This window comes from Chlamydotis macqueenii, chromosome 14, assembly GCF_036417535.1.
Source record: "Chlamydotis macqueenii isolate bChlMac1 chromosome 14, bChlMac1.mat, whole genome shotgun sequence".
NCBI lineage: Eukaryota > Metazoa > Chordata > Aves > Otidiformes > Otididae > Chlamydotis > Chlamydotis macqueenii.
The window spans coordinates 11,128,254-11,144,707 of record NC_141569.1 but is presented as its reverse complement, the minus strand read 5'-3'; the positions used below and the strand labels follow the sequence as shown (position 1 = coordinate 11,144,707).

Genomic DNA, 16,454 nt, shown 5'->3' with positions numbered 1-16,454 from the left:
ACAGCCCCGCACAACCCGGAGCAGGGCCCCCTCGACACGACAGCAACCCAAGGCACAGCGCATCTCGACACTTGACAAAAGGTTAAAAATTTAAATACTCTCCAACTTTAGTGCAAGGCAAGCAAATGATACCACAGGTCCAAGTAGGTGCACAGCCCCCCTGGGGGGCCTGGCTCAGAAGGAGCACGAGGCAGCAGCACGCACGTGCGCGCGCACGTACACACACACAGACAGAAGAGACAAATTATTGCTAGGGACACAGCTGGGACGAGTGTGCACGAGAGAGGACAGGACAAGCAGGACAGAGAGGCGGGCTGGGAACCACGCTGCTCCCTGGGGACACACAGGGATCGGGCCCCTCCGCTCCTGCCCTGCCCTGGGGCACAGGCGCTGCGCTGGCTCCCCAGGAGCCCTGGGGACAAACACTAAGCCGGTACGGCAGGTGCACTGGTCCCAGACCCGCTCGCTCCTGGGTCACAGCTCACAGCACAACCCCGGGAAGGGACGTTCCCTTTACCACATCCTGAGAGCAGGATGCCTTAGGTGTCTGCTCCTCCGACAACGAGCCGGGCCTGGGGACCGCAGCACCCTCAGCACGCACAGACGATGGGTCTGGAGCTGGTGGGACTGCACTGGGGCCATCCTGCACCACGCCGGGGATCAGAGCGACCCTTTGGACCTGCAGCAGGTACCTTCTGAGCATGCGAGCGGCTGCGTCCCACCGTGCCGCAGGCAGCCGGCCGGCCGTCTGGAGAGGGGGCCAGGATCGGCTCCCCGGAGCTGGCAGCAGGCACGAGACGAGGCAGGAGGAAGCAGGCTCCGGCAGACAGGGAAGCGAGGATGAGGCAGCGACGCTCTGCCGCCAGGATGCAATGGTAGACTCTTTGGCACAGCGGTTTCCTGTGCCTTGGGGCTGAGCAATGGACTCCGCTGGAGCCAGGGACGCCTCAGCACGGCCAGAAAGGTCCAGAAAAGATGCTTTAGATACCTCAAGGCACAGAAGGCCTCTGCCTACGACGCCCTGGTACAAAGCTGGGACCGTCGCTCCCCCCATAGGAGGACATTTGTGCCTCTGACAGGGTGGGGGCAGTGCAGGCCCCCACCCATACATTAAAAACCGACATGTGATATGTACAGACCGACATATATAAATATATACACCAAATCTGCAGTGCCGCTTTGGCACTGTGGAATGTGTCAGCAGAGCCGCTCCAGCCTGGCCTCGGCCCACGCCGGCGCAATCCCTCCCTCCCACCCTGGGCCCGGGAGGGGAGCAGCAGCCGGCGGGCGGCAGCAGCACAATCCCAAGTGGCAGATTCAGAAGCGTCCAGGTCTGTCTCTCTTGGGGATGAGGGCTTGCCAATGGCCCAAGGCACCTTGGCCTGAGCCGTGTGCTGCTGCCAGCCCTGGAACCATCCTCACAGTCTTCAAACACAGACGTGTAAAGCTGTAAACAAATCCACCTTGCGGGGCCGCTGCTACCTTTGTCCTTCAGGCTGGGCTGTTGTTCTGCTGGGCACCCGGAGAGGCAAAAGCGTCCCAGGGGCTGGAGAACAAGCCGTGCTCTACAGCCGGGTGGGCTCTTCCTCACTCTCGCTGCAGTTTCCACAACAGTCCTGAAGTCAGAAGGGCAAGGAGAGGGAGGAGGGAGAGAGGAGCACAGCAAGCAGAGGGTGAGCACGGTCACGCAACCCAGCCTACAGCTGCCCTCTGGCAGGGAAGGGCCAGGCCTGCCCTGGCCCACACGCGGGAGAGCTACATGGAGGCAAGGGGCTGGAGGAGACTCCCAATCTGCAGAGAAACAGTCAATCTGCATCCTGGGGTTCAGCTCCTGGCAGACAGACTGGGGAGCACGCAGCTGACTAGCTCAGAAGCTGGGAAGATGGGCTCCACGGACTACAGCCACCCAGGGAGACAGCTCAGTGCCAGCACAGGCGATCTGCCCCGCTCGGCTCAGCCGGCCGCAGAAGCAGCTGAAGCCCCGTTTGCTGGAATGGGAGGGAGCCTGAGCACGGGGTAATGCCAAACCCTTCATGGTTTTTCAACCCTCCCGTGTGTCTCGGACATCCAAAGAAAGGAGTGAAGGGAACTTCCCACAGCCCCCTGGGAGCAGAGCTCCCAGCAGCGGCAGTGCAGGGACGGCTTTGGCTCAAGCTGAAGGCAAGGCCTCCCCCACGAAGGCAGCAAGAGCAGGGAAGCGGGATTAGTGGCTCAGGGGGCAGTTAGAACAACAAGCAGCTTGTGCTCTGCTGGGGGGAAGGGGTTAGGCACTGAAGGACAACACTCCTCTTTCCCAGATCTTGCCATGTCCGCGGGCCACCGGATATTTCCCTGAGCAGAGCAGCCAGGAGAGACTGCTCACCTCTGGAAAGAGAAAACAGGCGGCAAATCACAGCTCAACCCCTGCCACAGGCAGCTGCCCATCCTCCAGCAGGTCCTGCCTGCCTCGGGAAGGGCTGGGTATCCCAGCCCAGAGCTGGCTCTGGCTAGGGCAGCCCACTGAACAGTGAAGCACAACTGGGAGCTCATCGGGGAAGCAGCAGTCAGCACTGGGTGGCTGAGAGTGGGTCCAGAGCCAACTATGCCTGAGTCCCACAGCTGCACGCAGCTGTTGAGAGGCAGCAGCCTAGACTTTGCCAGTCCTGGAAAGAAGGCAAAGACTGTTCTGGGCAGAGGAGACAGGCAGGCAAGCAAGCCCATAGCAGCTGCAAGATGTTTCCATTCTCCTCATCCCTCGAAAGCAGCGCTCTTTCTGACTGCTCAAGGCCTGGCAGAAATGCTCTGGGGAGCCTAGGAGCCCATTGCAAGAGCAAGGTCTTCAGGGACGGTATTATTCATGTAGGAAGGGAGGAGACTCGCTATTTTAGGGCCTTCAACAATATCCCTCTGCCTGCACGACTGCAGCTCGTTTGGCCAGGACACTCCATCCCAGCCCCCTCGACTCCCCTAGCACAGGGAGTGGCAGCCAGCTGAGGGCTGGCTCCCTGCAGCCTCGTGTGGGTGCCCCTGAGAGCCCTGGGGCCGTTACCCAGCACAGGGGCAGACTGCCTGCTGCCCTCTCATGCCCACCCCCCTGCCAGATCTGCTTGGCCCAGGCAGAAGCAGGCTCATTGCTGCTAGACGACTTGCTGTGGAGGAAACCCTGGGTAAACACTCTTACCTGTCTGCTGAATAAGCGCTGCAGTAACCCTTTTTTGGGCTGTGGAGAAGGCTGCCCTTTCCAGTCCAGGTCTGGGGGCACTGTGCCATCTGTGCTAAAGACATTCAGCTCCTTAAAACACTCCGTCTCGATCATCTGAAAGAGGGCACAGATGGCTACAGCAGCTCCACACAAAGCCCGTCACCGAGGAACCAGCAGAGCGCAAGAGCAGCAGGGACAGCACGAACCCTGCGGGACAACGCGCTCTGCCATGGTGGGCACAAGCAAGAGCAAAGGCGGGTCCTGCAAACCTACCTCATTCTGCCAAGGAATGGGCACGCTTCCTGTAGCAAACTTCTGGTAGAAGTCATTGTCTGTGGGCTCCAGCTCCACCCCTTTCACTGTGGAGAACTGCTCAATGTCCAGAACATCCTTGCAGTAGATGGCCTGGGGCTAAACAGCATAAGGACTGCTCTAACGTCAGGCTCTATGAAGACACCACCACCTCAAACAACCATGGCCCTTGGACAAGCCTGGCTTGCCTCTCCCTGTGGCCCAGAGCTTGTTTGACCCCTGTTCTGCCAGGCTGCAGAAACAAGAGGGAAGAGGATGGGCCCCATCTCCTCAGGTGAGCCACCCTAGGGCTCCTGCTTCCCTTGACAGCACCACTCACTGAAGAGGTCAGAACACGGACAGACACTTACATCTGGCTTGAAGGGGGGGTCCAGCATGCCTGCTTCCAGCCTCCTGAAGTTGAGGTGCTTGAAGAGAGGGTGCTCCTTCACTTCCTTGGCCCCAGCTCCACGGCACCCCAGGCGCTCCAGAGGGTCTTTGCACAGGAGCTGCAACACAAAGCAAATCAGTGCCCTGTGTGGAGCGTGCTTCAGGCAGGAGCAGCCCTGAGGTCAGCCCGACTCCCACAGTATGTCTCTAGGGACAGCACAGGACCACTAGGCAGCTGGGAGAGCAAGGAATGAAGGCACTCTGGACCCTCTTGCACTGCCTTATCAGAGATAAGGGAACCTGTCTGCTACCAGCATCTCCACAGGCAGCAGGCTCTATGTTCTCCTGCTGTGTGCAAAGAGGCGGTGGGAGCGAAGGGACAGGGAGGCATGCTCGTACCATGGTGCAGAGGGAGCGGGCGCAGGGCGAGAACTTCTCCGAGTACTCCTCCTGCACTTCCTTCACCAACCGCTCCACCTCCTCCCGCTTGATCTTCTTCTTGCGCTGCTGGAAGGGGGACTGTCCCTCGATCATCTCGTACACCAGGCAGCCCAGAGCCCACCAGTCTGGGCTGAACGTGTAGCGCTCGTTCTTCACCACCTCTGGAGCTACACAGGAGCAGGGGTGAGGGACAGGTGATGGCAGGGAGAGCACACGTACAGTCAGAGACCAATTTTTGATTAAACCAGGGCCACTTACCCATGTAGCCAACAGTCCCCACCCGGCCCTTGATTGTTTGGCCCTCCGGCACGTGCACAGCTAGCCCCAGGTCTGAGATACGGATGTGACCTGCACAGAGGAGGAGGCACGTTAACAGGACAAGGTCAAGGGGCAATGTTTGAAGATACCAAGGACACAGAGCAGCCCTGGTTCAAGTACAGGAAGAGAGAAGGTCTCAAGCCCAGGGCTCCTCTTGACCCTGCACTCACCGTGGTCATCCAGCAATATGTTCTCTGGCTTCAGGTCCCTAGGAGGGAAGAGACTTGATTAGCAAGAAGCCTGTTGTCAAAGCAAAGGACACAGGCAACATCTCAAGAAGTCACAGATAAGCAGCAGCAGAATGCAATACCCTGCCTCAGGCACACAGATAATCTTCCCCTCACCCCTGCCCTGCAGTTAGCCCTGCAAGCTCCCCGCTCCGGGCAGAGAGGCAGGACATGACAACCTTCAACCCTTTGCAAGGAAGCGGTGAGCCTATGGCCAATTCCCTCTTGGCAGGTGCAGAACTCACTATGGGACAGGCTGTGCAAGAGAGAAGGAGCAGAGGCTTCTTCTGCTTGTCCTGCCCCAGGGCAAGGCACAGGATATGACAAGAAAGGGCTTTCCGGACCCTTGTTTAGCCATGCTATCCCTAGCGCTGCATCACACAACCCAGTAGGTACAGTCATACAACAGCTTGTTCTCCCTCCTGCCCAGTGCTCACTTGAGCTGTCGGGGCAGCCTACCCTCCTTTGTTCTCCTGTCAATATTGCCTGGGGAGTTAAGCACCCAAGTGCTTGCCCTGAGGCATTCACAGCGTGATCACATCCTGTTCCTGGTGATCATTTACCAGCAGGAGGAAGCCAAGCTAAGCTCTCCCGTCTCTCCCATGAGATCAGCTTTCTGTTCATGATCCCCTCTCATCCAGCTCTGTGCTGCTTTCAAGCCTGAGCCTATTTTCTTGAGCAGACAGACCCAGCTGGGCTAGTAAAAGCAACAGGAACCCTCTTGCTTCTGTAGCCCACACAAGATCTCCCAGCAGGGGCCAGGCAGTGCGCACCTGTACACTATCCTCTCCTGGTGCAAGTCCTCGAGGCCACAGCAGATCTCAGCAGCATAGAAAGCTGCTCGGGGCTCCTCGAAGCCAGCCTCTCCCATGTGGTAGATATGGAACTTGAGGTCCCCTCCATTCATGAGGGTCAGCACTAGGCAGAGAGCATCTTTAGTTTCATATGCATAGGCTAAGCTCACCTGCAATTCAGGGCAGAAAGGCTGTTAGAAGACACAGCTGGAAGAGGGAGGTGCCCCCGCTCTGAGGGGCACTTTGTCACCCAAGCAGCCACTCACAGGCAGCAGGACTGGGCCTTTGCCAGCAGAGGAAGCAGAGGGGAAACTGTGCAAACCCAGGGAGGACGTGGAAGTGCCCAGCAGCCCCAGCATACCCACAGCTTTCATCAGACAGGGAGGACACTATTTCCCTGAGCCAGAACTGCTCCCCTCTGGGGCCAGCAGCACCCAACAGCACCCCCGGGGCAGCATCTGATGAATCCTCCATAAAGGGAGGTTTCAGGCTGTCCACACCTCAGTGCAGCCAAGGAGAGAGCTCCACACCACACAGCTCAGGGCTAGGCTTCTGCCCACTTGGCTGTTTCGAGAGATAGCTCTCGCTGCTTTCTTGTGTCCCAGAGGTTAAGATGCGTGTGAGACCAGATGGGTCTCTTAACCCTGGTGGGTGTTTGGGCCTCACTTCTGGGGCATTTACAGCATCTTCTGGAGGCAGTAGGAAGTCCTGCCAGACCCCAGCCTTGTAAGAGATCTGCAGCTGCCAGAACCCCACCCCATGGGCAGGGCCTGCTCCTGCCTCTCCACATGGGGTGAGGAGCACAGAGGTGCCGGGCCGGCTGGTTGGAGGAAGAATCAACCACCGCAGCAAAGTGAGAGCAATTCCTATGTACTTACTACAAACCTACTGTTCACTTTTTCCAGGATCTGTTTCTCATTCAGGGCCATGGCCTCTCCTTTCCGTTTTTTGATCCGTTTCTTCTCCAGCTTCTTGCAGGCATACATCTTCCCCGTGGCACGCACTTGGCAGGCACAAACCTGGAAGGGGACATCTCCAGATGTCATAGATAAGCAGCAGAGGGCTGTGATGCCCCGGCCACCTGTAGCAGCACCATGGCTGGTGCCTAGGGAGACAGAAGGCCACTCCAGAAACAGGGAAGTCTGACAGTGACAGTTTTCAGGAGTGCAGTTTCCCCTGCCAAGACACTGGGAACAGACCGGACTCTCTGCCCAGGCAGCACTACGCACCACAGGGCACGTGCTACACCTTCCACACCTCCAGTGCCTGGTGAGGGGAGCTCCTGCCCCTCAGGGGGAACTGACAGATCACGCAGTACCCAGAGCACAGCACTGCCCAGCACAGAGCCCCCAGCCAGCAGCACCTGCTTCCACCCTGATGGCCAACCCAGACCTGCATTTGCCAGTGGGCAACAGTGGCTGCTTGGTATCCCGAATGCAGAGGAAATGCTGATCACTCACCTCCCCAAAACCGCCCTTGCCCAGCACACGGTACTGGCGGAAAGTGTTTTTGGTCACTGGCTGCCTGCGAGGGAAAGGAAATCAGAGTGAGATGGGAGCAGGGAGAGAGCAGGGGCTGAAGCCCAAACCAGCCCCATGCCCTGGCCTAAGACTGTGGCCCACCCCAAAAGCCCTGCTCAAGCAGACCTTGCTTCCCTGCGAGGCAAGCAAGGGTGAGGCTGCTGATGGTGCCAATAAAGGGCCCTGAAGGAGAACAAGGGCTGACAAAGGCCAAGTTCCTGCCAGGGCTCAGCACCAGAAGAAGCTCAAGGGGAGCCCTCAGGCAGCCGATGCGAGCAGGGTGCAGGTCTCCCAGCGATGCTGGCAAGCGTTACCGTTCCAGCCATTTCCACTGTAGGAAGCGGTTGAAGTACAAGCTGTCGAGGTAGTCGGCAAAGGGAGCCACACTCAGGTAGTCGTGGATAAGCCTAGGAGAGAGCAGAGCCACAAGGTTGCTGAGAGCTGATCACAGCCAGTGGTCCAAGGAAAGAAGAGGTGAGCAGCCCCAAGCGCTTGTTTACTTCACCATCCCCTCAGCCAGCCTGGTGCTGAATCACCCATGTACCCCTGACGCAAAAAGCCCACCATCTGCACTAAGCCTGATGCAAAAGGAAGGCGCGTCGGAGGCACTGCCGTGATGAACACAGCACCCTGGGACGGGGCTGGCACTGCTAATTGTGGACTCTCAGCACCAGCCTGGGCTGTGGGACAAAGAGGGACGATGGGACTCTCTGCAATTGCCTGCCTGCTCACAGGGCAAATGCATGCTCAAGGCTGTAATCAGCTGCCGAAAGCTGCTAGCAATGTTCAGCACCAGGCGCCGAGCCGTTCAGTTTCAGATGAATATCCAGCACAAAAGGCCACAGGAGATTCTGCTCAAGAGAGCTAACTGCCTCGGAGATGGGTGTCAGGGCTGCCCAGCAGAGTAAAGAGCCTTAGACATAGCGTCTAGACTGGAGACGTGCATCAAGGAGAAGCGGATGGGCTCTTCCCCTTTCAGAGCTTGCCAAGAGCAGGCAGGGCCCAGCCCGGAGGCTCTGCATTCAGACAGCGACACTGGTTACCACACACAGAGCTAACGCTCCCCTCAAGACTGCAACAAACCCATTGCCACAGCCCTGCACTCCATTAGGCAACGTGCTCCAGCTACTGTTCAGGGAGGGGTGGAGGCCATAAGCCCAGTTTGCCTAACAGCTTCCGCTTCGCAACCGGAGCCAGGACCTCAGCCGCTGCTTCTGCGATGGGAACAGAAGTGACCTTAGATCCCTGCAGCAACAGCCAGCGTAACCTAACCACAACAGCCACATCTGTGACCAGCGGGAGAGGACAGCTGGCACCGGGACTGCAGCTGTCAGCTCTGCTCTACAGGTGCCTACGAGATCCTGGCACAAGACTAGGAACAGCACGGCCAGATGCTTGCTGAAATGGGGTCTTTCCAAATAACAACTCGGACCCATGGCAGACTGAGAGGAGTGACAGAGGTTTCTGCAGCAGCTTGTGGCTCCCAGAGCCCACAGGAGCTCCTTGCATTTGCCTTCCTGTAGCTGTGCTGCAAACCTCTAGCACAAAACTCCCCAGGCCCCAGCCTCTGCACCAGCCCACACTCTCCTGGAGGAAGGGATCACAAGGAACATGGCAAGTTAGCTGCAGAATCTACCCCGTGCCGTGGTGTGACCTGCAGGCAGGCCGCAGCCCTTCAACTTACTTAGTGGATTCCTTGAAGAGCTCCTTGGAAGGCTCCTGCTCCAGCCTCTCACAACAGGCATCCACTAGATGCGAGGGGACTTCAGGCACATGGTCCTCACTCTGGGGACAAAGGGAAGGAGTCAGACATAGGGAGCAGAACACAAGGAGCTTCCCAGGAAGAAGCAGCCCGCAGCAAAAGCACACAGGCGTCCATCTGCTTTAGAGCCAGCGGGAAGAGCAGCAACGGTCGCTTGTGAGGTAGCGGGGTGGCTCTGTACTCTGCCCTCACCATTCTGCCCAGCACGTTTGCCATGGCAGGACTTGGATAACGACAGCTGTCAGCTTTCCAGCTGCTCTACCGTTGCAGGCAGCAAACACAACCCTCTCACTCACGTTTGGCTTCAAGTACTTTTCAATCAGGTGCTGTCCGCATTCCTTCCGCTTCTCATCTGGAGCCACTTCGTACCCTGCCTGCACAGAGCAAACAGCGTGAGGAGCAGGTCCAGCCAGGAACCGAGCCTTGCTACCGGGCAACAGCCGCAGAGGAGCAACACCCTCTGCCCAAGGTTTCCCATGCCTTCCTGGGAAACCAGATCTCCAGCAAACATCTCCCTAAGCAAAGGCCCAGTCCTATCTTGGAGAAACTGCAACTCACAGGTTTTTCCTTCAGGAAAATCCCATGTGCCCAGAAGCACCTGGCAACTGCCATAGCACCCAGGGCCAACCGGTCCTTGCCCAGGGTGCCAAGAACATCCCTGCCTCCCCCAACGAAGCCCGACGGGCTTTGCTCTTACCACGGCATCCAGGAACTTGACGCAGCGTGACAGCTCAGGTCGTGTCTCGCAGAACTGCCGAAAGAGCATGTGCCCAATGGGCTGCTTCTCACATAGGCTGTGGTAGTCCCGCTCTGCAAATGTGGAGAAGACTACTCACTGCCAACCCCCATGGAGCAGCCACAGCCCACCGCCCCAGGCACAGGCGGAGGTGGAGAGGCTTTCAACTCATCAGCTGGGTGCTCACAGGTCCCACCAGCCTGAGATTTCCAGGCGAGTGAAATGCACCCAACGAGGACAAGAACCATGACCAAGCTTTTAGGCTCCTCTGTGGAAGATCCTCTTCCCTGGAAGAGGTTTGAACTGCTGCTCTGTACAGCCCACCCCTCTTTTTTCTAGCAAGGGATCTTGGTGTCTCCTGCTTGCCTGGAGGCTTTCTTCTCAAACTTCTCCCCAGGAGACTGACCGACTACTCCAGACACACAACTTTCCTTGGAACATGAGGAACATACCAAGCTTATTTTGAGGCAGATCGTCCAGGCTGAGTTGCTCTGATGGCTCCTACAAACCACTTGTATTCCCAAAGGTGCAGCATCATCTTAATGCTGCACACAGCAATTAGACCCCTCCACTCCATGGGACAGCCACTCGCTTGCACGCCAACTCCTACTGCCCTCCAGAGCTCAGCTTCCCTGCTGATTCCTCCTACCCCCCTCTGAAGTCTGGCAGCCCAGGCACAAACCCCTTTGACTATCCAGAGCACTTCCAGTTCTCTGGTTTTGTTTCCTCCCCTTTCCACTCACAAGATGTTGTCTGATCGCAGGCCAGAACAGATTTCTGTTCCAGCCATTGCCACCGAGGGCTGCGGGCTGCCTGGGGTGCAGATGCGCAGCCGTCCACCAGCTCGCAGGGGATCTTCCAGCACTCCCCGGGGCTGGGTACTGCCGGCCTTCCCCTCCCCACACAACAGTTTCTCCCGAGGAAGCTGTGGCTTCCTGAGGGTGCACGAGAGCACGGAGACGGCGGGGCTGCAGTGGGGGAGGAGGCCGCTTTGCCAGCTCCACAGCACCGGCCGGTTTCTTTGTATCTGCAGGGGAAGGAGTTCCCTTCAGCTACGGAGGACGAGAGCTCGCTGCCGGTGAGATCAGAAGCTTTAGGCTGTCCTCGCTGCCGCCCAGGCTCACACAAGGTTGCTCCCTGTGGCCAGGGCACACAACGCTTAATTCTGCAGTGGGCAACCAGCCCACTATGCCCGTGGTCCTGCCAAGCCTCTGCAATAGGAAAGAAATGCCTTTCCAGCAGGCTGGAAAGCAAACCCATTCCAGCCAGAGTGACCCCAGCATGAGGAATGGGGCCATCTTTCCCAAGAGAAACCAACTGAGGCGGCTGTCACCTGGGCCAGAGGCACTTCTCACGTGCCTCCCCAAGGGGAAGTGGGGACATGGGCGCTGACAGCCAGCCGCTGAGAGGGACTTGCCTGCCAAAGCATCACAAGGTCACTTGTCTCAGACAGCGGGACAGCAGAGACAGACAGACCACCAGCACTCACCACTGGCAAACGAGCAGCGCAACAAAGCTGAAGTCCTGGAAAACATGTCATGACACCCACAGGATGGGCATCAGTTGAGGGCACACAAGTCAGAGAAGCAGACTGGGGATGGGATGGCCAAGATGGAAGCTGCAAGAAGAGCCCATGCCAGAGCTATGTTCGAGCTCAGGCCCTGCTCCAGAGAGGCAGTTTGCAGCACAACCCAGGGTAGAGTCTCCAGATGACTACGCTCAGCTGCGAAGCTGGCCCTGGACAGAGGTGCACAGCGTGCAGAGCAGCCGTTAGGAGCTTGGAGGTTACAGTGTGGGTGATGGAGGTTGAGTTATTCCAAGTGCTACAGTCCCATGTGCCCTCAAACAGAGCCACTCCTCTCCTTGGGGCTGCCAGCACCAGTAAACCTGGGCAGAGTGGAATTGGGGACTGGAGCTACAGAAACCTCCCAAACCCTCTCAGGCCAGTGACATCTGCTCTGAAAGCAGGCCAGCGCTGTGCCACCCTCCAGCTGGCAGCTGAATCCAGAGTCACAACTTAAACAAGCTCTCCCCTTCCCAGGAAGCAGGAGCATTCCCACCCTCTGCGCCCCAAAACAATTTCACATGATCTCAGGACCAAGCCTGCTGCACAAACAACATTAAAACCATGAAGAGTACAAAGTGCAGTATTAAAATGACAGGCCAAGCCCTGCCCAACGGTACAATTCTCATTCGTACCGCACAGCAAGAACTCCATTTTGCCCGAATAAAGCTGCTGCTCAGAAGTGGAGGTCTGCAAAGCAGTGCTGAATCCCAGCCAGGGAGCCCAGAAGACATTAGCTGGACCTTTGTTATTTACACAGAGACACCCCAGAGAAACGCTCCAGAGCTCTGCAACACTGAGCAGGTCTGTTTGCACAGAGAAGGGTGCGTATCCCTAATGAAGCTCATCCTAGTCTGGAAGGCATGTGAGTACATCAACCGGCACTACGCAGTGAGCGCCACGCAGCTGTGACTTACCCACCCATCGTTTCTTCCCTGCACCCCAAGCTTTGAGTGATCCTGGTTGGGATTTGGCCAACAAGCGCCCCGTTATACGTCCCTTTCCCTTGTGGGACTCAACTGCCTTCACGTGCACCCAGCTTTGGGTGCACAACACCCACACACGCGCTCACGCGCTGGCAGCGCTCCAGAGCAGAACCCGGGCGCCGTGCAGCTCTCGCCAGCTGCTGTGTCTCACCGAGGGTTTGCCGAAGATCCTCGCAGAGGCTGATGTGGGGGAACTGCAGCATCTGGCGCCATTTCTTACTCTTGCCTTTCCGGTTTCCGCCACCACCTGCAGGGCACGCAAAATTGGTCCCATGAGTTACGAAGCAAGGACGTCCCACTGCAGCCTAGCCTTGCCAGGAGCCAAGAGAGGAGACACCCTCTGTCCATTTACATGAGCAAGCCCAGGCAAGGAAAACAAGACCGAAGTGGTGCCGCCGTCTCCTGGCTGGCGGAACAAAAGCACCACAGCCTCTGACTGCCAGAGGAAGCGGACAGACCAACCGCTCTGGCTGCTGAACAAAGTCACAGGCAGGGACACGAAGACCTTTCACCTGGGCATCTCAGTGACTCATATTTAAGTTTGGGGAATTAGGGCAGGGGCAGCAGTGCCCAAAACCACAGGTTACTCTACACCTGCACAAGAGTTCTTGGCTCCCAGGCCTGTCCTCAGGACCTCTGCATAACTAATCACTGTGAAGCTCTTCTTGCTGTAGTAAGGATGTTCATGCCACCTACTCATTCCAGACTGATTGCTTACGCCAGGGAGGGGCTCTCAGAGAGAGGACGCGAAGCTGGGAGACAGGAATTCCTGCTCTAATCCTGGCTCCACAGACAACTCACTGCATCGCCCGGGGCTCATCACTTCAGTTTCCCACCTGTGAAGTGGGGACACTCCCACCTTTCTCCTGAGATAAGCCAGCCTCAGAAAAGCAGATCCAAGAACCAGATATTATTCCAACTTCAGTTGTTGGAGTAAATGCCCAGTGCTGTAGGACAGGGTGAGAAAGCTTCTGCATAGACCAAAAAATTTACATCACAGCAAGCACTAAGCACTGAAATACTTGCACGCCCGATTGCTGGGATCAACCAGCCTCCAGGAATTGCCTTCCCCTGCCCAGTGCCAACACACACACACGGTCTCCCACCTCCCTTTGGAAATAGATTAAACCACCCCACTGAACCGGGCCAAAGGCACGGCTTTCTGAAATCTGGCGGGGGGTGAATATCATTTGTTTGTTCTTGAGAAACACTGTCATAACACTGTCCTCCACGGCAGATGCAATTCAGCCCCTGATCCTAGACACGGTCCCCAGACATCCAGCACCCCACGCTGCAGGAGGCCTTGGTGGGACAGGCAGGTGGGACGGGGCCATCACAGCGGGCGTTCTGCAGGGCCAGCCCCAAGTCCGAGCCCCTGGCACACTGCGGGTCGCTGCGCTGCATCTGCCCCGCACCAGCAGCTGGGCTGCACGATTGTACAAACTCAGGAAGGAAGTGACTCAAGGGTAAGCAGGGGTGGAAGAAACCAGCAGCACAGACACCTTCTTGTCAGCCACAGCTTGCGGTAAACGAAACGGATGGGGGCAACTAAGTGAGGGCACAGGAGGACAAGCCATCCTCACCCCCACGAGCGCTCAGGGAAAGGCAGAGCTGTGTCCCACTGCACTCGCAGGACGAGGACTGGCAGCTTCCATTTCCTTTAGTTGTTTGCTTTGAAAGGAGGCTCCAGAGCCTTTCACGCAAGGTTCTCCTCCGCCCTCCCGGCGCCACGGCAAACAGCGCAGCAGGGAACTTGTCTCCTGCACACCAACCTCCCAGCATCTCCGTTTCAGGGACGGGGCAAAGGGTGGGCCACCTCTGCCCAGAGCTCAGCACAGGGGAGCTTCAGGGCTTGCTGATACCTCAAAACTCATCTGGTGTCCCTCTGCCAGAGGCCAGCAGGCAAGGGGGACAACGAGGGAAGGATCCTTCACCTTCCCTGGGCCAAACCCTCCTGGAAGAGTTTGAAGGAAACACAGAGCGTGGTCATCCTATGGCAGCAGCTGAAGATGGCTGTCAGCAGCCTGCCCCGCACGTCCAGGGTGATCTCAGCCCTGCACTCCCACACCAGACCAGGAGGCTCCCAAAAAGGCTGGACAGGAGCAAAGCATCTGCTGCTGCTGGACCTGGCCAGCAAAGCAGCTCTGTCCTGTCACACAGGCTGCCAGAGCTTGCCCCAGTAGCCGCTGTGGCCACCCAGCCACGGGCGGGAGACCCGTGGACAGCACCCACAACTCTCGCAGGCTAGCAACTGTCCGGCACAATCGTGCCAGTGGGTCGTATCTGCTTGGAGCCAAACGGCCCAGTGCCTGTCAAGGCTGAGGCACTGGAGGAGCACTGGGAAGCACGGAGCAACCGTCCAACACCTCACTCTGCATCAGCAACCAAACTCTGCTCTGCTGAAGGCACAACAGAAGCCAGTTTCCTGGTCACTTGTGGCAGGGTCTTGTGTCTAGAGTGTCTGCTTTTGTCTGGATTTGGTTTTGAACCAAACCTTGCCATTATGAACCATAACGTCATGGTCCACCACAGTCACTGTGCCTGAAGTACCTACACTAAGTCTGATTTTCAAGCAGCTCAAAAATGTTTCTGCCCACATAAATTTAATTCCATTGCTCTTTGCTGCCACAAATCTAATCTCTAAAGCCCTCTAACTAGATTTCAGTGGCCTCCTCAGGCTCCGAAATGACTTGCTCTAGCCAGCTGCACACTGTGGGCCAGGAGGGACCGCACTTCCCTGCCACTTTACGTGATCTAATGAACTCTCCGGTGCTTGGCTGAATCAGATCTTCTCTGCAAAGGACAGACTTCCCAGCTCTCTCCTGACGCCATCCTGAGGCTTTCCCGCAGGGCAGGCTGCATCCCGCACCGAGACCCTGGCACCCAGCCGTGACCCCTGAAGCAGCGGGAGGTTGGCGGCCCCTCAGCTGTGGCGCTGAGCGGACCGGGGGCCGGGGGTTGGTGTGAAAGTGGCGGAGGGGTGGGGCTCACCGCCGCAGTTTCGAGATGGGCCCTTGTGTGGGAAGCAGCACTTTATCAGCCCGAAATCAACTTTTTTTTTTTTTTTCTCCCAAAGCTGCTTTTCCCCTCTGCCAGAGAAGCAGGGCAGCCTCGGGAAGGGGTAAGGCTGGAGGCTCCCGGCCCCGGCGGGAGGCAGGTAGGGCTGCAGGGCCGTTTCCACGCGGAGAGGCAGCCAGGCCACCCTAGGAGGGCTCCGCACCCCCGGAGGAGGCACCGCGCGGGGCCCCGAGCAGCCCCCGGGAGCAGCGCCCGGCGCCGGGGCTCCGCTTACGGCCCAGTGCTTTGGGGCGGCCTGAGCCCCACCCGCGCCGTTACCTCCCCGTTCTCAGCAGCGCCGCGGGCAGCCAAGGCAGCGACACCCCCGGGAGGGAGAGCCCGGGGCTGAGGCCCCGTCGCAGACACCGCCCACCCCCCCGCCGCTCCGGGCACCGGCGTCCGCCCGACGCCGGCACTCACCTTCGCGGGCCTTGAGGAGGACGGTGTTGGCGACGATGTTCTCCAGCTCCATGGGCCCGGGCGGCGGCACCACCCCCTCCCGCCCGGCTCCGCGCCGCTCCCCGCCGCTCGGCCCGCGCCCCGCCGCCGCCGCCGCCTCCCCGCCGCTGCCGCCGCCGCCGCCGTGCCACGCCCCGCCCACTCGCTCCCAGTGCGCCAATGCCTGCCCACGCTCCTCCCGCGCCCCGCTCCCATTGGCCCAGCCCCCCAGGAAGCCTCGCCCCCTCCGCCTCGCCGCTGCCCTGCCGTTGGCTCCGCGGAGGGCGGGGGGTGTGGGGGGGGCGGGGCAGGGAGAGAGAAGCGCGCGTCATTCGGCGGCCATTGGCCTAGCCCTGCCGGGAAGAGCAGACGGGTGCTGATTGGGCAGCGAGCTGTCACTCACGAAGCGCAGTCGTCTCTCCGTGAACGGATTGGGCGAGCGTCAGCGGCGCCCACCACAAGGAGAGACTCGGCTTCTCCTGCATCTGATTGGGTGAAGAGCTGCCACTCCAGTGCAGAGTGGGTCGTGATAGGGGCGTTCTGTGGGGGTGGGGCCAAGCGGCTCTTTATAAAGGCGTGGTAACGTAGGCTCTCCACACGGTGCGTGGGCGTGGTGGCGGAGGGGGTTGGGGGTGGCCTGCGGCCACCTGTTGTCCTGTGCTCCTATTAAAAGCAGTTATGCGTTTAGGGGAGCCTCCCCACTCCTTGTGGCCTGGCCCTGTGTTTGTGATGGCCTCAATAAAACCTTC

The 16,454-nt window shown here is 58.6% G+C and overlaps 1 protein-coding gene across 6 annotated transcripts; it reads right to left on the bottom strand.

Moving 5' to 3' along the window:
* Positions 1-77: 77 nt before the first annotated feature.
* On the bottom strand, positions 78-15,805 carry GRK6 (G protein-coupled receptor kinase 6). Of its 6 annotated transcripts, none has more exons than XM_086758788.1 (16): positions 15,688-15,805; positions 12,362-12,457; positions 9,622-9,734; positions 9,221-9,298; positions 8,847-8,947; positions 7,477-7,569; positions 7,103-7,166; positions 6,521-6,661; positions 5,622-5,812; positions 4,792-4,829; positions 4,562-4,651; positions 4,262-4,470; positions 3,844-3,981; positions 3,455-3,592; positions 3,161-3,295; positions 78-2,364 (listed from the first exon to the last, which is right to left on the bottom strand). In XM_086758788.1, the coding sequence occupies exons 1-16, from the start codon at positions 15,737-15,739 to the stop codon at positions 2,359-2,361; spliced, it is 1,683 nt and encodes a 560-aa protein (XP_086614914.1). In that variant the 5' UTR covers positions 15,740-15,805; the 3' UTR covers positions 78-2,358. The 6 variants fall into 6 exon arrangements, with proteins under 6 accessions (XP_086614914.1, XP_086614913.1, XP_086614915.1 ...); XM_086758787.1 differs by having other exon boundaries at positions 78-1,616; XM_086758789.1 differs by having other exon boundaries at positions 78-1,616; positions 5,622-5,766; positions 6,532-6,661.
* Between the last annotated feature and the right edge of the window lie 649 nt (positions 15,806-16,454).

What these genes read in the sequence shown, in the direction of transcription:
- GRK6 (XM_086758787.1), bottom strand. Translation starts at nt 15,739, where the DNA reads ATGGAGCTGGAGAACATCGTCGCCAACACCGTCCTCCTCAAGGCCCGC. An exon ending in GGATCTTCGGCAAACCCTCG is followed by an intron (nt 9,735 to 12,361) that starts GTGAGACACAGC and finishes CCACATTTGCAG; the next exon opens with AGCGGGACTACCACAGCCTA. An exon ending in CAGGAGAGGATAGTGTACAG is followed by an intron (nt 4,830 to 5,621) that starts GTGCGCACTGCC and finishes CTTCCCTCCTAG; the next exon opens with GGACCTGAAGCCAGAGAACA.